General features: G+C 44.7%; 1 protein-coding gene across 9 annotated transcripts in view; it reads right to left on the bottom strand.

Annotated features, from left to right (window-relative positions):
- Positions 1–22,188, bottom strand: part of B3galnt2 (beta-1,3-N-acetylgalactosaminyltransferase 2) — a 53,196-nt gene extending 31,008 nt beyond the window's left edge. For 2 of the 9 annotated variants that reach the window (XM_058575035.1, XM_058575038.1), the window contains exons 1-5: positions 21,953–22,183; positions 14,056–14,203; positions 9,447–9,547; positions 6,057–6,250; positions 1,109–1,252 (exon numbers count right to left, since the gene is read on the bottom strand). In XM_058575035.1, the coding sequence (XP_058431018.1) occupies positions 1,109–1,252; positions 6,057–6,250; positions 9,447–9,547; positions 14,056–14,203; positions 21,953–22,064 (699 nt within the window). In that variant the 5' untranslated portion in view covers positions 22,065–22,183. Of the gene's footprint in view, positions 1–1,108; positions 1,253–6,056; positions 6,251–9,446; positions 9,548–14,055; positions 14,204–21,952 lie in introns of all 9 variants that reach the window. The other 7 variants (XM_058575041.1, XM_058575037.1, XM_046432083.2 and 4 more) reach the window with 7 other exon arrangements.
- Positions 22,189–23,060: the final 872 nt, after the last annotated feature.

Here is a 23,060-nt window from a genome sequence, read left to right as displayed (position 1 = left end):
CACATAGAAGTGGAATAATGTTCACTATAATTTTTTTCATAACACTGAAAAATTTCAACACATCAAAATGCAGCTAATGTTAAAAAATGACAATATTTTCATATAGCATAATTTTACACAGGCATTAAAATAGTGAACTATACATCTATGAAAAATGTCCATGCTGTGTTAAACTATAAAACAGGGGGGGGAAGTATAATCCTAACATCTATACATGCACAGAAGTCAAAATCTTAAAATGTGATTATCCCTGGGTTATGAGATTTTGGTGGTTTTAATGGTTTTCTTTAGTTTATCTGCATTTTCTACTGTTTCCCAATGTTTTAGTGTTGTTTTTATTGGAGAGGTTTGTTAAGTGGAAGTTGAAATGTAGGTGAAAGATCCCATGGCGGGCTGGGGTTGTGACTCAGCGGCAGAGCACTTGTTTAGCACATGTGACCCCTGGTTCGATCCTCTGTACCACATAAAAAAATACATAAATGAAATAAAGGTATTAAAAAAAAAAAGATACCTGGCATTCACGAATCAATACAGGCCGTTTCAACTACTGTGCTCAATTGCCAAGTACTTCACAGTGGGCTGAGGTGGTGGGTGGCGCTGTGTGCATGCCTGCAGCCACCTACCCTGTGGCACACTGTGGCCAACTCCAGGACTGCTGAGGCCCGGCAGGTGAGGCATCTCCAGCGCACTCAAGACTGGACACACTGAGTCCCAACCCTTTTTGGTATTTTATTTAGAGACAGGGTTTTGCTGAATTGCTTAGGGCCTCTCTAAGTTGCTAAGGCTGGCTTTGAACTCACGATCCTCCTGCCTCGGCCTCCTGAGCCACCTGGCTCTCATTACTTCTTCAGATAAGCAGACAGTCTGAATTACCAGAATGCCCGTATCTGTCCGTCCGTCAGCACCTGCACTGGGCTTTCACTAAAACAGTCATGGGGTGTCTACTGCAGCGAGCCAACACGGCCAGGTGCGAGACTCTTCCCAAGTGTGTTCTGAACCTGAGGGCTCATGGTGTCCTCAGGGAAAAGACGTGATGGCTACCTTCCAGTACACCTCACCCAGCACCCGCCTCCCGTCCTGCAGAGCTGCCTTGCCCACCAGCACACACCCGTCCTGTGAAGGACCACACTGGAAGGGTCTTCCGCTGTGCCTTTACCTCGGGTAAGATGAACTGCTCCACGGGCTTGTACCACAGCTTGTTCACCTGCACGCCACAGCTCGGAGGACTGAAGCGCGCAGTGAAGAGGGCCTCCTGCATATGGGGGAGAAGAGACATGAAAACAAAGACAAACGCTGCCCCTTGGTCAGTAAAATCCACAGGCACCCCAACCATGGTCACCAATATCGTGCCACAGAGGTTTCAGCAACTTTGGGGTTTTCTAGTACCATCGTGGCTATTAAATAAACAGAAGATAATTAAAACTGTCACGAGGTTCTCACATACTAATGTAACCCACATGACCTTAAAAGGAAATATGAAATGAGAAGCGTTCAGGGAAGGGAGATGGTATTAGGCCAACTCAGTGTCAGACCCCAGCACTTCCAAGGGTGTAGAACAGACTGAGGACTATAGCTTCCAGAGAACAGAAGGCACTCAGAAACCGCCTTCAAACGAAACTCCAGACTCTCTAAAGGAAGTTAAGAATAGGAGAAACCACAAAAAAGGAATTTGATCTTAAGCAAAACAGGGACTACAAAAAGACAATTCTCAGGATGTCACTGTGAGGCAGGAGCATTTCTTTCTTCCACGACTATTCTTATACACCACGTCACCACAGGGACCAAGACCGTGCAAAGTCACAACCACGGGTGCGTCAGTGGATTAAGATGACATCTTTCATGAACACCAGTTCTAGAAATGAAGTGAAGATACTTCTGTTGTCTGCCCGTGAACCCTTTAGTATCCACCTTAGACCAGTCCAACCTCAAAGACAGAAACTATGGACTTCTCTCTAGCTAAAAATACAGCAAGGGATTATTCAACACGATCAAAGTATTATGTGTCTGAATTAAACTACTTGACTGATAATGGAAGCATTACAAATAGTTTTTATAAAAAGACTACAAGCACTAAGACAATTGAGTACATCAAAAATTCAAGAGTAATTCGAATCTAAATCAGGACAACAGCAGAATTCAGTGTACTGTTATTTCGGTTATCTATCTAAACTTCAGTATCAATTCAATCTTTTGTGGGGCAGGCGGTACTGGGGACTGAACCCAGGGATGCTCTACCAGTGAGCTGCATCCCCAGCCCTTTATAAATTTCCTTTTGAGGCAGAGTCTTGCTAAGTGGCCCAAGCTGGCCTTGAGCTTGCATCCTCCTGCCTCAGGAGCTGGAGTAGCTGAGATTAGACATGTGCCACCACACCTGGCTTTTTTGCTTTGTTTTGGGTTTTTTTGGGCAGCGCTGGAGATCACACCTAGGCCTGCTATGCAAGTCCTGAACCATTGTACCACTGAGGTACACTCCCAGTCCTTCCATGAAATCTTCAACCACAGGAACACAGAGACTACAGAGTGGAGTAACCTGATAAAGCTCTTCATGCCACAATCGTAATGGCTGGAGTCACTTGTTCCCTCTTCCATTAACACATTAACTATAGGCTCTCAGAGGAAGTAATATGAAAAACTGTAGAATAGAAATTTAATCTTGAAATAGATTTATACATTATCTATGACTCCAACATGGTATCCATTGGTAACAATCAACATTAACAATAACAATAGTACAGAAATATTTGAGAAAACAGAGTTCTGTTTCCAGTAATATCAGACTAATTCTCCTAGAGGTAACAATCATGAAATCTGGACAAAACATAAAAAGGTGACCTGAAGGCAGTGGAATTCCACTTAACATAGAGGAGAATCAAAACTAGAAGGGACCCTGGGTTCCCATCCCGTCTCTGTCTGAAGGCACAAATCTAGGGTGACTGAGACGGAATGCAGACGTGCAGTCTTTCTGGCTGAAGAATTAAGAGGGTGGAGTTGGCACAGACACATCAGCTAAACAGTGAAGAGGAAACCCCTGCAAGGAAGGGGCCACAGAGGGAGAGCCACGGTCTTCCTGTGGATTCTGCCCAAATCTGTGGCTGCTCAGGAAGCACAGTGTGAGGGCACTGGAGCAGCCCCCCTCAGGTCCAGAGAACTGAACAGAGATTTCAGCTGCTGTCCTTGTCAAGGGAAGCCACGCAGAGCCTGAATCTGGCCAGTGCAACTGCTGAAACAGAACAGGAATCCAGCACTCTCCTAGGAAGACGGCGGGACCCAAGCTCTCACAGCAACTTGCTCCAGCATCTGGGCCACAAGCTGAAGTTACTAGACAGAAGATGAAACAGAAAAGGTCACTGCACTCGAGACAGAAGGTGATTCACAGACAAGCAGTCAAGGATGACGCCTTTATAACTGCAGTCAAGTGTCTGCCAGGGAGAAATGTGCTCAAAGTAATGAGCACACAAGAAGTTTAGAGAAACAGAAACTACAAGAGATAGTTTTCAAATGAAAATTGAAGAAAAGTATATCTAAAACAAATCTAAAATAAAAAATTCATTGGATAGGCTTAATTGCATAATTGAGATGATAAAAGAGTAAGGGAACTTGAATGTAGATCAACAAAAATTACCTAACTTTGAGGCTGGGATTGTGGCTCAGTGGTAGAGTGCTCGATCCTCAGCACCACATAAAAATAAATAAGTGAAATAAAGATAATGTGTCCAACTAAAACTTAAAATATTTAAAAAAAAAAAAAAGAACTTTAAAAAATTACCTAACTCTGAAAAACACGAAACCACTGGAAAAATGAACAGTGGTTCACAAAGGGGACGATACCAAAAGAAGTGTCATGTACACACAGAGGCGGGTACAGGGGCCACATCTGCAATCCCAGTGACTCAGGAGGCCAGCCTCAGCAACTCAAGGAACAAACAGAGAGAAAAGTCACTCCAAGGCACAACACATCCAGATTGCTCACAACAAAATACAAAGAACCTTAAAGGCAGCCCCAAACGCACACACCACACTGCGCACATCCACACACAAACAACAACATGAAGGATGGTGCGTTCTCCCTAGCACAACTGTGGCCAAAAACACGGGGATGCATCTTTAAAATACTAGAGAGAAAAAAACCCTGCAAAATTCCATATCCAGAAATTATTCCACAGTAATAAAGCAGAAAAAAAGAATAAAAGTATAACAAGGATATTTTCAGAAAAATGAAAAGTAAATTTATCACTAGTAAACCTGTGTGTAAGAAACACTGAAGGTTATTATTTGGGTTGAAGACAATGATATCAGATAGAAACTGGACACTCATGGAGGAATACAGAGCATCAGAAATGGTGAATACGTGGGCAAGTGTCAAAGAGTATTTTCCTCTATATTCCCTTAACATGCACTGGATGTTTAAACTGTAACAAGTATTGTGAGACTGAGAGCGCACATACAGGAAACCCACGGGCAATGACAGGAAACAGCCATGGGGGACAAGGGAAACTCTCTGCCTTGGACCTGAAGGGGAAGGACAGGAACAGAAGACTGGAATACATACTGTGATCCTTGCACAACCTCACACAAGACAATGGGACAAGAGCTGAAGCTAAAGGAAGAATAGAAGTTAAAAACAGCATTCTAAAAAATATTCGGTCAACCCACAGAAGGCAGAAAAGGAAAAACAAGAACAACAGGGGAGACAGAACAAAACACAGCAGGACAGCTTAAAAAAAAAAAAGAAATAGGGCTGGGATATGGCTCAGTTGGGGCTGGGGATATGGCCTAGGTGGTGGAGTCCTTGCACAGGCCCTGGGTTCAATCCCCAGCAACACCACACACACACACACACACACACACAGCAAAATGAAAAAAACTCTTTGACTGTGATTCTTCACACAGAGTAAAGGAGAAAACTCTCGGACACATCCCGGGTGCCCACCGGCAGGAACAGACAGGCAAGCACCCCGCTGCAGCACAACCCGCTAACAGAAGATGGAAGGAAAACTCAGTCACAGGGTGGAACCAATGAGTTGGAAAACGAGCAAAAGGAATTCGGCAGAGCACTGCAGCGCAGTTCCACTCTGCCCAAGTCCTAGGACAGGCGAGGCCAGTGCCTGGCAAACAGTCCCAACAGCAGCAGCCCCTGGAGGATGGGGGATGGGGGGATGAATAGACCCAGAGGGAACACAGGGAAATTTCTAGGGGATGTACTTTGAGAGGAGTTTGGGTTAAGCAGGTCTATGCAGTTTAAAAATCTGCACGTTGCACTTTATGCAAATTTTTAAAAACTATCAACAAACATTAAAGTTTAGTGAATGGCAGCATGCTGACGTTCAGGGGTGAAGCACACCCATCCTGAAACCTACTCTGAAAGACATTTTTGAAAGATGGATGAACATAGGTGATAAACAGCAAGATGTGGATTACTGCAGACCATGACCGGTGGCTATGAGTGCTCACTGCATAATTGTCTAGTTTTCTATACATTTAAGACCCAGAAACAGGTCCTCTTAGATACCATGCCATCCTCTGCTTCTTCAAATCAGATTTCCCCAAATTCAGGAACAGAGTGACCTCAGTTCTTGTAAACGCACATCTCCCATACATCTTCATTACAAAAAAGATCTCAAGCAGCTATTAACCTTGTATTACAGATTTTAAGGGCTGGAAGACATAGTAACACTCACATGTATTCTAAGAGTCCCAAACTTTTTATATCCATGACTAGATTTTTTTTGGAGGGGAAGGGGATTGAACCCAGGGCCTTGTGCAAACAAGGCAAGCCCTCTACCAACTGAGCTATCTCCCCAGCCCCCTCCATGACTAGATTTTGAAATCCTTGAGTTTTAGGAAAACTTCTAATCTAGTCTAGTTACTTATGTTTTCTAGATTTAACACATTTATTCATAGGTAATCTCTCCCAAACCAGCATTTATAATGTACTGCAGTACCATGTATTCAATTTGAGAGGCAAGAAAAGAGAGCCTCCCTCCAGAGAGAGCTGCCTGCCCTCCCACCTGCTGTTCGCCAAGAGCAAGAGCTAGGCTTCTGAACAAGGCGCATACCTCCTGTTCCGCCTGGTAGAGCTTGACCGTGATGTTTCTCTGGAAACCCTCGTCGCTGGCTTCATAGAACACTCCCAGGCTGGTAATGACAATCGGGTGGAGCACTCGGAAGCTCACGCTGACGACCCGGGCCTCGGAGAGTCCTGATGAACCCTCCTCAGAAAGGCTGAATGCCTCGATTTCCTGATTCAAAACTATGGAAGTAACGAGAACAGGGGTTTTACACAAACAGATATGAACTTTTCCTTCACCAACAAGAACTAATGGAGTCTGTAATTTCAGCAACTCCATGGAGGCTGAAGCAGGAGGATCACAAGTTTGAGGCCAGCCTGAGAACATAGCGAGGCCCTAGGCAACTAGCAAGGGGCTGAGGATATAGCTCAGAGGTGAGGTGCCCCTGGGTTCAAGTCCCAGTATCCAAAAAAATAAAAAATAACAAAGAAGTGGACTTAACAGCAAAATATAGGTAACTACTTATATGATTTTTCACAAATGGCATTTTTTTTTTTCAATATTTGAAAATCAAGGCTGCTCCTTGAAAAAAACCTATTTTGAAATTTAAGAATAAGCTTTCAGGGCTGGGGTTATGACTCAACGGTAGAGCACTTGCTTTAGCACATGAGGCACTGGGTTCGATCCTCAGCACCACATAAAAATAAAAAAATAAAAGTACTGTGTCCAAAAAAAAAAAAAATGAAGTTTTCAGCCAAATTTAGGTAAGTCATTCAATTATCAGCACAGCCTTAACAGGGTTTTGCACACATGGTGCAGACATACCTGAAAACCACAGGAGAATACTAAATTCAGGTCAACCAGAAGAACTGGATGAATAGAAGTAACAAAAATGCACTGACTGCAGTCATGAAGTCTGGTCTTGATAGGCAAATCCCCCAAACGCTGCTTCTTGTCAGCCAATTTAAGAATGCTTGCTTACTACCACAGATGAGAGAAATCTCCATCGCACCGAGGCTGGCGTCTGACTCCCGCCCCCCACCACCCATCCCAGGCACCTTCACAGGCTCTGGGTAGGGGCCTTTTCCAGCTCGCAGGTCCACAAACTGAAGTGAAGAGACCTTAAGCGATCTACCAAGAGCCGCAGAAAGTGGAAGAGGAGGCACCAAACCCAGCTGCAAGGACTCCAAAGCCCGTGCTCCTTCCCCTCTTCCAGATGGCTGATAGGCACCCAGTCCTTCCCAGTTTACCTCCCCAGGTACTAGGAGAGAATCACCAGAGATCATGTGAAACCACCAATATGGACAAGAACATCAGAGCTACTTTAAGAAATGATATAAAGCTTATGTTTATTTAAAGTTATCATAACAAAGTTCTCACTGTCTTTTAGAGGTGTACAGTATGCACATTTTTTGTAGCTCTAATTAATAAAGATTAATTACTTGTTTTTTTAAATAAAGATTATTTATTTATTTTCAGATAAATAAAAATGGTATTAGGGCTGGGGCTGTAGGTCAGTGGAGAGCTCTTTTTTTAGTATTTGGCGGACACAACATCTTTGTTTGTATGTGGTGCTGAGGATCGAACCCGGGCCGCACGCATGCCAGGCGAGCGCGCTACCGCTTGAGCCACACCCCCAGCCCCAGTGGAGAGCTCTTGCCTAACATGTACAAGGCCCTGGGTTTGACCCTAAGCACCACAAAAAAAAAAAAAAAGTTAAAATAAATTTATAAATTTTAAAACCTTATAATTTCTTTCCACACACCTGCAGATCATTTAGATTCTAACCTCAGAGTTTCTAGGAGCTATTTTACACTTGGATCTTCAATAAAATGTGACTAAAGGGAAGTGATGGCTCCTAGTCATGAGCAGGAAGGAAAAGCGGACAGACTTCAGTCAGGAGTTGGGCAAGCACTGTCAAGAGTCCAGACTCCAAACACACTGGACAACAAAAACACTCTTTTGTATATGCAAGAAATAAAGAACATCAAAAGTAGAAGCATGGGCTGGGGTTGTGGCTCAGTGGTAGAGCACTCACCTAGCATGCGTGAGGCCCTGGGTTCGACCCTCAACACCACATAAAAATAAATAAACAAAATAAAGGTATTGTGTCTAACCAAAAAATAAATATTTAAAAAAAGTAGAAGCATATCTGTTAAGAGCAACTGGTCAAACATATCACAACAGTCATATTTTCTGTCTTAAACATGCCTTGCACTCTAGCTCCCTAGACACAGGAAACCCCGTTGCTTTGATAATGCTACTAATCAAACCTTCTACACACCACAGTGTCATAATTAATGCCCAGCATGACCTTCTAAGGCACTGAAATAACTATAAATGCTTTCAGGGTAGTCAAAAGGATAAAGTTAGATTCAACATTAACTTAGATTTTATATATTTAAAAAAAAGTGTAACCCATTGAAATTTTCTATTAATGCAAAGGTCCATTCCTTCGCTATTACTGAATAACAGCCCTTCAGAATGAAGTTCCAGTTAGCTTAAATGTAAGGGTTTTCCTGGTTGCGGTCTGGTTTTGGTTTTCAAGGGTAACTTGCCGTAGGCTACCACATCATCACCAATACAGCATTTTAAGGAGTTCAAAACCCTTTGGGCTTCCAGTGAAAGCTAAAGGATCCTCTCCCCAGAACACAGTTACATACAATGTTCTGCTTACAATATCAACATTAATTAACGTTAATTCATTAGACATCTTAAGTAAGAAACCCCGTTTTATAACACCAGACACAAATAACACGGCCCAATGTACTTAAAAAGCCAACTAAAACCCAACCTCATAAAAAGGCAGGCTCTTTAAAATGAAATAATACAGAGCACTGTCTATGCTGTGCCACTCCCCGGCACACGCACATCTTCAGACACCCCGTGGGGGCAGCGTGTCCTGCTTCCCATCCCAGGAGCCCTCCAGACACTTCAGCAGCCTGCGCCCTCCTTGCAGCCATGTACAGGGGACGAAGGGAAGGCACAGAAGGCCACACAGCCTGAGTAGGGCAGAGCCAGCCACAGAGCCACGCTCTGACCAGTACACTAGCACTGTCTCTAAAAAGCGACCTATGGGTCACTGTAAAGGCTGGACAAACCTCAAAATGCCAGAAGTCAACTCAGCCCACTGAATACTGGGAAAAGTTGAACCTCCCTTAGAGTCACAGCTGAACACAACAGAAAGTACTAATAAACAAACACAGGAAATGCTGAAAGAAGAGTTAGCACTTCCTCAAACTGGGCTGTCGAACCCAGGGTCTCTGACATCGACACCCTGTCTCTAAATAAAATACAAAATAGGATGGGGATGTGGGGGTCAAGTGTCCCCAAGTTCAATACCCAGTAACAACCCCCCAAAAAAACAGACTCCATGCCACTTAGCAACTTTTACTCAATACCTGAGCTGTGGATGCAGCTTGGAGGAAGACGACCTACCTGGGTTGGAGATGTTAAGCAGTCTGCAAGAATAGGGGTCCTCTCGGTCCTCCACAGGCACGTCACAGCCCCGAGCACCTATGATGAACTTCACAAGCACCCTGAGAGACACGTGGGTATCCACACGTCAGTGACCTTGACCACACCCGTGCCCGCTTCCTCACCCATTCCAGAACTTCTACTTTGAGATGCAAGTGTTCATGAGGATTAATCTCTACAAGACTACGGTATTTGCATCAACACTGTTATAAATTAACTGGTGAAATCAGCAGTTTCCAAAGTTCAAAATTCAGTAATTCAAGATTCTAAGCATAAGGAATTTCCAGAAGCATCTGAATATCCCTGAAGAATACTCTACAGTCTTCTAGTCAAGCAAAATGGGGGAACACACAAACGGCACAGTGCTGACCACAGCACGTGCACTCTCAGCCCTCTGCTGCGAGCCGCACTGACAGCACTAACAGCAAGCAGGAGCAAACAGGCAAGCCACGCAGAAGCAAACTACCCTGAAGCAGCGTCTCAAAAACCTCTGAGGCCACAATTTTCCTTTTTTGCTTTCTTCTGCTCTGGCAGGTACTCCTGCTGCTCGAGCTCAGTCTCCCCAAGGGGAGGCTCCCGCCGCTCCTAGACCTCACCCACCGGGAAGCCTGTAACCGGCTCTTCTCCATACTCAAACGTAGTGAATGTGGCCCGAGCTGCACTCCTGGAGCTCTTCTCAGTCTGTTCACTCTTTCCACTCCCTCCCTCTGGACAGTGTCACTTACCCCCAAGGGTAAACTAGCCTGGGAATGACTCAAACTAGTATCTCTAGTTTGGACTCATCCTCTAAGTAAAAGATCCATAAGTCAGCCACCTTTACCCGCACAACCCACTGGCAGGTGCGTCCTGAACTGGCTAGTGCCATCTCTCACAGGAATGCTGTGAAATGATGATTAAGCACAGCCTTTATTAAAAATTAGAATTACACATCTTACCATTTAAATATATCAAAAACAAGGAAATGTTCAGATTCACCATTCTCTGATTTTACTATATTTTACTATTGTGCATTTGAGGTTATTTGTATCTACAGCTGTATGATGGAGATGTGATAAAAGACATGTTATACACATCATTCTCCAATTCTGCATTCAGGAATGTCACTTTAGTGGTGTGCGATTTGCTATGGCAGAAATACTTCCACCATGGAAACTGGCAAAAACACAAAGAAGCACTCAACACATTGTTTTCTTGATTGTCTCCATTCAAGAAAGTGTGGAAAAAATGTTAATAATGCAAATTAAACTTAATGTGAAGTACCCATAGCTGTTACACTGTGGATGGGACCCCAAAATTGAGGAAACACCCTCCCAGTGTTCAAGACTATGATCTGATTCAGCCAAGCCATCACTGATTTCATTGTCTGACAGTCAAGTTCTGATATATCTTTCTTTTTTTTTTTGGACACTAGGGATTGAACCCAGGGATGCTTAAACCACTAAGCCACATCCCCCAGCCCTTTTCATTTTTCCATTCTGAGACAGGGCTTCACTAAGCTGCTGAGGCTGGCCTTGAACTGCAATCCTCTTGCCTCAGCCTCCCAAACTGCGGGGATTATAGCTATGTACCACAGCACCCAGCAAACTCTGACATATCTTAACTGGCACTTCAGTCTTATTTTTATATATAAGTCTTATTTTTTATATATACATACATATACATATATATATATATATATATATATATATATATATATATTTATAGTTGTAGATGGACACAATACCTTTTTATTTATTTATTTTTATGTGGTGCTGAGGATGGAACCCAGCACCTCACATGTGCAAGGCAAGTGTTCTACTACTGAGCTACAGCCCCAGCCCCTCAGTCTTACTCTTCGACTTAAAAGAGTTGTCAATTGTAACCACAAGTTGGCTAAGACATAAGAGTCAAGCAAACGGGGCTGGGGTTGTGGCTCAGTGGTAGAGCGCTCGCCTGGCATGTGCAGGACCCCGGGTTTGAACCTCAGCACCACATAAAAATAAATAAGTGAAATAAAGGCATTGTGTCCAACTACAACTAAAAAATAAATATTGAAAAAAAAAAAGAGTCAAGCAAACAACAAAAGCATTCTGTGAGAACCGACTGACCACGTGGAATTCACTGAGTGCTATATATTCTATTATCTGTCGATTAAGTGGTGCACATCCTTTGTATCTGGGAAATTTACAATGAACACACATTTATATAGAAGCACTTTCTTCCAGACAGCCAGGCAACAAACACTTCTCAGGACACCCTGCTCCCAACTCAGCATACCGCACTGAGCTTCTTTCCCATGCAAACCATTCTTCTCACTTGGTACTTTGACAAAAGCTAGCAGTCACCCCAGTCCATCTTTCTCTGACCAGGTAAATTCGCCCCTCAGCAGCTCTAAATGAACAGGTCCAGCTCCCTCAGCCTCCACATACCTGCTCTGCTTGCTCGGGCCTCTGTCTACTCCTGCAAGCACAGGAACCCCACCCCATCCCTCTGCACAACCTCTCTGGGTCCCTCCTTCCTTCCCTGGCTTTCTAACACTTGCCCTCATCAACCCCCTCAGCCCCAAACACCCTAGGCCATCTTATACCTATTTACAGTATTGCCCATGAAACACCTTGCAACACCATCACGTCCAGGTCCTTCCAAATCGCGAGCCCTCCAAACACCTGGGCTATCCTGCACCTACATCTGTGTTCCACCACACAGAGCACCGCCTGCTTACAAAGGACACTTGACAAACATGTCAAATCGACAAATGACATTTTCACTACAAAGGCCTAGAATTGAAGAAGGGCCTCAAGGTGTCTAGTGCTGAGTTTGGCTCCAGAGAAGGGCAAGGAAAGTGCACCAGGCCCCAGACATGCACACACTCTGAAGACCACTGAAGGCAGAAACCCACACATGGCCGGCACAGCATGGGAACAAAACAGGCATGGACAAATGCACTCAATTACTGCATGCATTCACCAAAAGTGGTCTTTAAGCTATCTTAAATGCTTTTATTGAATTCATGTAATTATTCCCCAGAAAGGTGCTTTTAGCTAGTACCTATTTGTATATAGACAGACATCATTTTCATAAAACAAGCTACCCAGCTTACTAAATTTAAAGCAAGAACTGCTACAAAGGTGAATGAACTACTGGCAAGCATCTGACTGTAAATTCTGTCATTACATTTAGTTCTGAGTTGTTCATTCAAGTGTTGAGTGCCTTGCTCCAGGCCACGCCAGGAGCCAGTAAGACACAGAAGTCAGGGAGACAAATGATGTGTAAACACAGCGTCTAAACACAGCGACTCTGGTGATGTGCAGATGCACATCTAAGTACAGCAGCACACCGGTGGGTGGTGAATGTGGCAATACCACCAGAAGGGAATAAGAGGCGGGCAGGAAGGGGTTGCTATTTAACAGGGAGCCCCACACCCATGCATGAGCCTACGGCGGGGAGAACTTCTAGTGGAAGCAAGGTCTCGACAGGGGACAGCAGGGGCACAGAGTGCAGAGTAGATGGTGGCACAGGGGAACAGAGGCCACTGGACACTGGGGATTTCATTCTAAGCAAGAAAAGGAAGTCGGGCAGGGGTATAAACCACCATCATTTGACTAATTTTAAAAGGAGCATGCTGGCTGCTGTATGGAAAACAGAATGTACAGGGCCAAAGGTAGAAGCAAGAAATCCACGGAAGGGGCTCCTGCACAATCAGGTGAGGATGGAGCAGCGAAGGTGGAAGAAGCCCATTCCAGATCTGACCTAAAGCAGCACCAAGGGATGGGATGTGGCCCGTGAAAGCAAGGAAGCCGTGGTGAAACTGGATTTTGGTCTGAGCAGCTGGTGGAGTCCCTATTTTCCAAGGTGGGAAAGGCTACAGGAAGTATGTATTCTGGAGGTGGTCTGACAGTGGTGACAATCCTAGGCTTTTGCTTGCTGGACAACGATTCTACCATCGTTGGGATCATGACTAAGGAAACCTGTCTTGGAAAGGAATGAAAGCTGCGTGAGGAGGACAGGAGATTCCCCAAAAGCTCATGGCCATTGACAAGAAAACTCACATCCGCAATTCACTTGCAGTGCTACTCAAAAGTGCTAGCTCAGCTCCCAAGAGGCCCCTTCTGCTCATGGCCCAAGTGTCTGCGCATTGCTGGGGCCTGGCTTCTAAGCTTCCTTTCTGCAGCTCCCTCACTACAAGGAGAACAGACAGGGCCCCATGCTCCTAACCAATGGCTGAGCCACCTCCTGGCCGCAAGAGGGGGGCTGAGAAGCACAGTGTGGCCAGGGCAGTCAGGAAAGGGCATGTGCATGGCGCTCGCCACACCCCAGGCGTCCACCTCTGGGCAGTCAGGGAAAAGCACTCTAGAGTGGAAATGTTTGGGATTGCTACATGAGGTTAGAGCCAAAATGAAACCATGGTGCATAACCAACAGACACACTCTCCTCCAAGAGCCCATCAGCTTCAAACTGGTCAAATCCACTTCTGGGGCCCAACAATGTGTAAGAGAAGCAAGGTGGCCTCCTATTTCAATCAGCATCTCCAGCTCCTGCAGACAGGGTCTTAACACCCTCAAAGCAGGCAAGGAGCTTGCAGAACACCTACCGCTGACTCAGGGCTGGGTGACGCAGCGAGTGCTTCAGCCAGGTGTTTCTTATAGCATCCCGGAGCTCACGGTTACTTCGAGCTGACAACACACCCACCACCACATCATAGTGACTGGACTTCCACTGATGAAAGAAGGCCTGGGAATCTATAAATAAACAATGAGAAACCAGAAATAAGTTATGTCTCAGTTGCTGTAAGTTCAGTGTATAACAGGAGCAGTTTATTACAAAAGAAATGTCTTTAGGTGTGCAATAAATACAAAGAAAAACACGTCTTTAATTACCCATAAGCCCCCATCCAGAGGTGAGTACTACCTTCCGTCTTTCAATCTTTTGAATGGGGATATCTGCACTCATGCAAGCATGGAAGTTTTTCAAAACAGGTAAGATGCTTGTGGTAAGGGAAAAGGCAATGTGTCAAACAATAACAGGCAACAAGTCAATCAGGCCACAGAATCCTGGTTCTGCCACAATCAGCTGAAAGTTCTTTTAACTTCCTGAGTCTCTGTTTCCTTGACTACAAATGGATATAACAACACTTCCCATAAAGCTCTAGTAAAATTTAATGTGTACCAAGATCCTGGGTTGGCTCCAAGCACAGAAGAGGCCCTCAACAGCAAATGCCAGAAGAAAAGTGCTTCGACAGGTGAAGTCCTGCACTGATATTAGTTATTAAGTTTGTGGGATGAAGTCAAAGGACTTCCATACTGCAAAGTATCAGAACCCTTACTTATGTCAATGAAGTCTACCTAGCAAAACTTTCATTATATACAAATTATTCTAAAGAATAAAGGAGCTGGGGATGGGGCTCAGCGGAGAGCACTTGCCTAGCATGGGCAAGGCCCCGGGTTCAATCCTCAGCCCTGCCAAAAAACAAAAACAAAAACAAAAAAAGAGGGGAAACAACATTTTTAGTTAAAAAAAAAATCATGTAACAAGTCATAAATGGTTCATCTTTCACTGTCATAGTTCTACTGGGCAAGATTACATGCAAACTCTAAAACTTGACTTTAGAAAGCGGATGCAGGCTCCCTTCTTGTTTCTCATCGAAACAGTTTGAGAGCTACCAGCTTATATACAGCTCTGATACGATCCACGTCACCTTTCTCCAGTGCTGGGAACTGACCCAGAATATTGGCAGAAATAAACTATGAGGCCAGGAATCTTTTTTTTTTTTTTTTTTGGCCAGGAATCTTTACTACAATAAATGCGGTGCTTTACAGGATCCAGGTTTTCAGCCCAAAACACAACAAAAAACACCTTGATGCTTTTTCAAAGGTCCAACTAAAATAATAAAATCAGGGTAAGATTATTCTAGGAAAATGTTAAGGCTATTATATTATTACAATAGGAATACAGGAAATGCTTACCTAATTTTCTATATAAAATAACAGATAATATATGTTTACAAAAGACTTCACTTCTAAAAGGAACAGATACTTGTTATTACATTTGTACCAAAATTAATTCTTTTCTAAGTACAGAAATATCTTTAAAATAAACCCAAACTTTCATGGATTAAGCTTGCTTATTAACAGTCCTATTCACTAAATCCTGATATGTGGTAAATGATTACACACAGAAGTTCACTTAATGCTCACAACCCGGCTGGTAGGTACTGACTGACAAAATGAGGAAGCAGGTACAGAGAACTCAGGACCTGCCCCAAGTCAAAAGCTAGTCAGCATGGGGCTGACATTTACTCCCAGGCGACCTGAGTCTAGCCCTTGTCTCTGTTCTGTTCGGTGTCTGCATAGCCCCATGTAGCTTATTTGATCTTATCCACATCACCAGTTAAAATGGGGAATCAGTGATAGGTGAATCACTGAACGTGCTGTTTAACACATTTTTTTTTTTTTAAATTCATGGCCCAGAAACATTTTTCTCTCAGATATATAACTATGTGGTGAAAGCTGTACCTGTTACTGAAAGTAAATGAATCTGAACTTGGAGAACTGAAATGCATACGTGAAAATTTTGTCATTCCTACCACCCCCTGCATACAGAAAAACAGTAAGGACTTTCGAGTGACAGGAGGTAGGCAAATGTCATCACCAGTCAAGTCGGACATGGATTCCACTGCCAATGTGCTATGTGACCTCAGCAAGAAGTTATTTACATCCCTCGGCCTCAGTTTCTTTGTTTTCCTTCCAGTACTAGGGACTAAACCCAGGGTGCTCTACTGCTCAGCTATATCCACCAGCACTTTTTATTTTGAGACGATCTCACTAAGATGCCCAAGCTGGCCTTGAACTTGTGATCCTCCTGCCTCAGCCTCCCATGTCACTGGGATCACAGGCATGCACCACCATGCTCAGCTTTGTCTCATTTCTTAATGACAGAAAACTTGAACAAAAAAGTATTTAGATGCTCTAGTTCAGTCTTTCAAAATGTCATCTCAAAAGATTTAAAGCTGTAGAAAGGTAAAAATTACACTTAACCTAAATGTCTCATTTATCTGATGCCATCAGAAAACAAAAGTGTTTCACAAAAGCAAAATTTCAAAATAACTGAACTATCCATCTGAACGCCAAACAGCTATTAGTTTTGGTGATAATCAAAATAATTAGTATTTCAGGCTGGGGCTGAGCAGAGCACTTGCCTATCATGCATGAGGCACTGGGTTCGATCCTTAACACCACATAAAAATAAACAAATAAAATAAAGGCGTTCTGTCCTTCTACAGCTACAAAAATAAACATTAAAATAAAAAAAATAAATAATTAGTATTTCGAGACAATGTCTTGCTAAGGTTCTAAGTTCCTGAGGCTAGCCTCAATCTTATAACTCCTGTCTGGGCCACCAAGTCACAACAATTACAGGCATGTGCCACCATACCCAGCTAACCTGTTTTTTTTTTTTAGAGAGAGAGAGAGAGAATTTTAATATTTATTTTTTAGTTTTCGGCGGACACAACATCTTTGTTTTGTATGTGGTACTGAGGATTGAACTCAGGCCGCCCGCATGCCAGGCAAGCGCGCTACTGCTTGAGCCACATCCCCAGCCCTAACCTGTTCTTAATGAATCAAAATCTTCATAAAAAATGCCTCAAATTTATCGCTGTCTTGGCATTAATTCTAGCTGCTGCCTCAGTGGTATCTTTCACCTGGACCAGTACAAAGGTACATGAATTATTCTCCCTGATTTCTCCATATTACTGCAAGGTTTTTCTAAAAATAAGTAAATAAACACATCCAAAGATAAACACATGGCATGTGACAATCCCATGGGATTGTGGTTGGAAACTACTTTTGGGTCCTACTCTACCTCTCTGCCTCCGTCAGTCCTCCTGCTCTAATATCCCTGCTGCTTCTCTTCAACTGCTCTGCTTCACGTGCCTTTTTCCACTCCGGTGGCGGCAGGGGGAGGGCATATTCTGGTCTTTTAGAGAACTTCTGCTTCCAGATACAAGGAAGTCAGACTTGAGAAACACGGGCCTCTTCTCCCACATACCATCAAAAGCAACAGCAACAGCAGGACAGACTGCTGAGTGTTACAGGTCCACACCCCAAGTGGATGCTTCATGAGCACTGGGCAGGAATGTGCGGCAGCTCCCTTTACCAGTCCAACTCTGTGCTCTCTCTACCCTGCTATGTGCTATAACCTCACAGCACCAAGTTTGACTCTGGTGCCTGAAAACAGGGACAAAAATGAAAACTAAGAAAAACATGAGACAAAAGGACATAAAGATCATTCACGAAAGAAGGCAAATAGTCAACAACCCGTGGAAAAAACCTTCAACTTGAATTAGAGCAGTAAAACACCACTTTTCCTTTACATTCAAACTGACAAATGTTTTAAGTGATATGAACTAAATGATGGCAGGGACTTCAAGGAAACGGACCCTCTCCTTCACTGCTGTGGACGTGTAATCTGGTGCTGCCTTCTGCAGGGCACTTTGGCAATATGCAAACCTTGGAAGGGAATAACCTTTGTCCAGCAATTCCATCCTGAGAACTCTTAAGACACAGTCACTGACACAAATATCTGCTCACCACAGCGCCACTCGCCAATAGTGAAAACTGCAAGCCCACAGTGCACAAGCAAGGAACCCATCAAATAAATCATGGTGTATCTGTGACAGAATACCACAGAGACAGTAAAATCCTGTAGTCGATCAGAGATACTATCCTACATCATACCAAGAGAAACAGTCTGTAAAAACTATGTACATTCTGTTCAGTTCCATTTATATACAGCACAAAAGCAGGCAAAGCTCTGTCGTTATGTCAGGGTGGTGGTTTCTACTAGGCAGAGATGGAGGAAAGCAGGAAGGGTGCTTCAGTGGTGATTTTTTTTAAATTTGAGTGCTGATTAGCTGGGGATTTTGAACTTGTGCAAATAAATTAAGCTGCACAGATACATGAAAAGAATGTGTATTATACATCAATGAAATTTTAAAGCATATTAAATAATTTCCCCCAAACATGTACCAGAAACCTAGGTGTCCCTCAATATATGAATGGATAAAGAAAATGTGATATATATACTCAGTGGAATATTATTCAGCTTTAAAGAAGAGTAAAATTATGGCATTAATGATTGAAGTTAGAGAATATCATGCTAAGTGAAATAACCAATCCTACAAAAGCAAAGGCCAAATGGTTTCTTTAATATGCAGATGCTAATTCACAATAAGGCAGGGGCATTAGGGAAGAACAGTGTTACCTTAGATTGGGTAGGAGGGGAGGGGAGGGGATGTGGGGATAAGAAAGATAGTAGAATGAAACAGACATTATTACTGTATGTATATATGACCAATATGATTCTGTAACATGTACACTCAGAAAAATGAGAAATTATATCCCACCTATGTATAATACATCAAAGTGCATAGACGCATTCTACTGTCATGTATAATTAAAATAAAAAATGTTAAAAAATGTATTAGATGTTTTTAAAAATGGTCTAGATTTTCCTTTCCTTTTTAAAAATAATTTCATTTTCCTACAAAGAACTTGTTTCACTTTTAGAAGAAACTATTTTAAATCATAAAGTCATTGTGGCATGAAAGCAGATGGATGACCTACTCATTCATTCCCCCCCCCCCAGTTTTATTCTCTTGATTCGTTCATTCAAATTACTGAGCACCTCCTGTATTCTCTATGCTTAAAGGTACAGACAGCAGCAAGCAAGTTCTTCACAATGTCAGGAATAATTCATATCCCCAGGGAAGCTCCCCAGGATAGTGACCATTTCTTTTCTTAAACACTGTAATACATTCTGAAAGTTTAGCTACCTGCTAGGCTCTGCACTGACTGCACATCCAAAAATCTAGGGAGTACACATCCAAAAACCTAGGGAGGCTGACCTCAAACTGACTGTTCAAAATAAGCTCAAAAACCAAGAAAAAAAAAAAAATCAAACAAAATTCCACTCTCACATTGCATGTTCTTGGACAATATCAATCACCAAAGATGAAAATCTTGAAAATGAAAAAAACCACAACAAGCTCCTCCCAGACCTACTGAGAAGGAGTCACCATGTACACTATTACAGTGTGCTCTTGCCAGCCTCAGAGGTACCTCCCCAAACAGCCTGCTAACACAGACTTCAGCTACCACCATGCGCACTACCACTCCTCTCTCAACGCCATGGAGTGCTGTGACTTAGGCCCTGTCCTGGGATTCATTGAGTCTTCAAAACAACCCTGTATCATTATTTTCGAAACAAAGAAACTGAAGTACAGAGACACAATTAGCACACAGCATACAGGGGTAATTTTAGAAGAACTAGGCCTAGGCAAACTTGCAAAGCAAGCAGCAATTGGTTTATGACCTACTTGCCCTAGGTCCCCACAGATTTCTCAGCACACCAGGCATCCAGCACACCTTGCACTGCAGGTATTCACTCAGTAAATGTGTTCCTTTCCTTTCTTTGGTTTCCTTCTTTCCAAATAGCCTACACAGGGAAGGCCCCCCCAAACCCCTTTTTTCTTTTAAATCACATCATTCTTCTAAATTAACTGTTAAACAATCCTTACTAAGGCATTACCCAAAACCAGTATGCTGGGATCAGGAATACCCTCCTCTGCATGCCTGGCCTGATGGCTATCTCCTTCATCCTGCAGGATCCTCCAGATGCATGGAGCTCACAAGGAGGCCTGCTTCCCCTTAACAGCTGCTTCCCTGCAGGTCTCAGCTGTTGAAGGCAATCCCCACAGTAGAACAGATCCTGGCACGAACACAACTCACTTCACTCAGGTCCCTGCTCAACTGTCTCCTCTTCAGTGGCCTTCGGTGACTCCCTGTTGAAACATATTTGTCACTGTCCCATGAGATTTATAATTATTTTCTCATCCCCTGTCTTCCAATTAATAAATGCATAAGGGCAAGCCCTTTATCTTGATTACTGCTTAATTCTGCACCTAAAACAGGAGCTGGCCCAGAGAAAGCTGCAATGTTTGCTGAGCCAACTGCCAGCCAGAAGGCCTTTCTTAATATTCTGGGGAGGTAAATCTCCCAGAAAATACTGTCTCGACTTGACTGGATCGAAGGTGGACAAAGAGGAAGAAGAGAGAACAGAAGTAAATCTTAATATGCTAAATTGTGGGAAGAATATTTAGCAAAATCCTGGGGTTTTCTGTCTAGGTTTAAAGAGTAGGATCAAAATGCAAAAATTCCCAAATGTTTTAGTTTAAACATGGAGAAGCACAACAGAGAAAGCAGCTGTGGGAAATCTTGGCAATCACAAACCTTGTCCTGTTTTGTTTTGAAAGTGCTTAAGGGAAAAAAGTTAAGAGTCTGTCAGGTTTTAGATTACAATATCCTATTTATTATCTGACCAGATGCCCAATACCCACTCAAAGTCAGAGTTAATTTCTACAACCAGTATTGATCTCCTCACTCATTGCCCTGTCCCTTCCCACAGTTCACCTGTTTACTTAATCTAGCCTGGTCTAACAGGGTGACAGGCACCAGTCACACACCAAGCAAACAGGAAAAGCCTGTCTCCAACTAAGAAACTGATTGCAGGCCCACAAAGATGGAAGCATGAAGGCAAGGTTTTTGTTTGCTTTACTGAACCCCAAAAGACTGTTAAGGTAAAAAATATTCTAAGGGTGCCCTGCAAGTAGATTTTAGTAGGACTCACTGATTGAAAAGGAAATTGATAAAACACCAACCCTACAGATGTTACCAAGCACTTCAAATGTATGGCAATTTCTTATCAACTCGGTCTAGAAAAAAAAACAAACCCCCAACTTGTTAATAGGCTAACAGCACTGTAATACTGTACTTCCGTCATATCACTTAAATAATATTTCATCTATTCAGGTCACATAAATAGCCTTTTCAAAAAGCTGGTGGTTTGTCAAATAGGAAAGTAAAATAACTCCAACATAATCTCATATGACAGTGAGCCAGTTTTGAGGATTGCTAAATATTTTGTTAAGGCTCAAGAGATATCTGCCAAACAGCAAATATTCCAGTTTTTAAAACTTTCCGATTAAAAAAAAAGAAAACAAAAAAAAAAAAAAACAGCTGTTTTGAGAAGAGGAGGTAAGAAAACAATCCCAACATAGTTAAAAAACAAAATAGGTATTACCTCATCTTTAAAAATAGCTTGCTTTCCAGCTCTGGGTACAGTCCTCGGCAAGCCCTTAAGGAGGTACGGTAGGGGAAGCTGGAGAGGTGCAGGGGAGCTGGACACCTCTGCACCTGGGTGCGCTCCCGCGGCGGCCGCGCACGGCCAGGACGGGTGCCCGCACGTGCACCGCGCCAACCCGCCCCACGCTCCGGGGCCCGCGGCACGCGAGCCGCGCCCGTCCCACTCGACCCCGCCGTGGCCCAGAGCGCACAGCACGCCCACCCAGCGCGGGCTTCCGTCAGGCCTGCCGCCCCGGCGCCAGACGGCCACGCTCCGCGCAAGATCCCGGCCCCGGCCCCGCGCCTCACCTGCCGCGCCGGCCCCGGGGGCGCGGGCGGGCGGCGCGGAGCGCAGCCGCAGCCAGAGGTGCAGCGCGGCCCCGAGCACGCACGGGCACAGCAGCACCAGCCAGTTTCGCATTGGCCGCCCAGCCGCTCCCCCTCGCGCCCCGCCGCGCGCAGGGCTCCCCCGCGTCCCGGCCGACAGCGAGGGCCCCGCGCGCGCCCGGCCCCGGGGGCGACTCCGGCCCGCGTCTCGCCAGCCTCCGACCGCGGGCAGCGGCGCACGGCGCCGAGGCCCCGCCCCGCGCAGCCCCGCCCATCGGCGCCGAGGTCCCGCCCATCGGCCCCACAGGCCCCGCCCCGCGCGCGCCGGCCGGGAGCTGGAGTCCCGCGCGGGCCGCAGGCAGGGGGCGCGCCCGGGGCCCCGCGCCCCGGAAACCACTGCTCCCAGGGTCCCGCGCGAACGGAGCATGCGCATGCCTTTCGCGCCGGGCCGAAGCCTCGCCGGCGCGCCCGCCCGCCCGCAGTGGAGAGTGTGGGGGCCGGCCCCGCGCGCGGTAGCGGGGTCCGTCCTCCAGAACCGCAGGGCGGGAACGTCGGGCCGCGCGGGCCCTCGCGGTGGAGCCCAGGGCGCCGCCCAGGCTGGCACCCGGCGGGCGGGACGGAAGTGCGGGGGCCGGGCGTGTGCGGGCCGCGTATGCTCTGGCGGCCTCCCCCGCGGCTCAGCGGGTCTCCGCGCGGTCAGAGCCCGAGGGTCGCTGCGGGGCCTGTTAGTTTCTGCAGAGCAGCCCTCTCTTGCAGTTACTTTGTATTTGGTTGTTCTTAAACATTGTTGCGCTTTGTGCTTGGTTTAATGGTCGTGTAGAAGCTACGGGTCTAAAGAGTTTATACACTGTCTATACTTAAATAAACTCTTGAGGCCAAAAATAATTTTTTAAAAAGAGATTTGTGTATTTTTTTTAATTATCTGTTACAAATCCAAAATTCTAAGAACAGCTGTAATCCTTTGCTATCTCAATTTCTGTAGGTCGGGAATTTGGGAGCTAAGTCCTCGTTCAGGATCTTAAAAAGTTGTGGGCAGATGTCAGCTGGCCCTGAAGTCACCTGAAGGACGGGCACTGGTTGGAGAGACCCG

Source organism: Marmota monax, unplaced genomic scaffold, assembly GCF_021218885.2.
Source record: "Marmota monax isolate L192 unplaced genomic scaffold, Marmota_monax_Labrador192_F-V1.1 WCK01_AAM20220418_F8-fsc00071, whole genome shotgun sequence".
NCBI classification, from domain to species: domain Eukaryota; kingdom Metazoa; phylum Chordata; class Mammalia; order Rodentia; family Sciuridae; genus Marmota; species Marmota monax.
This window is presented reverse-complemented; position numbering and strand designations above follow the sequence as displayed.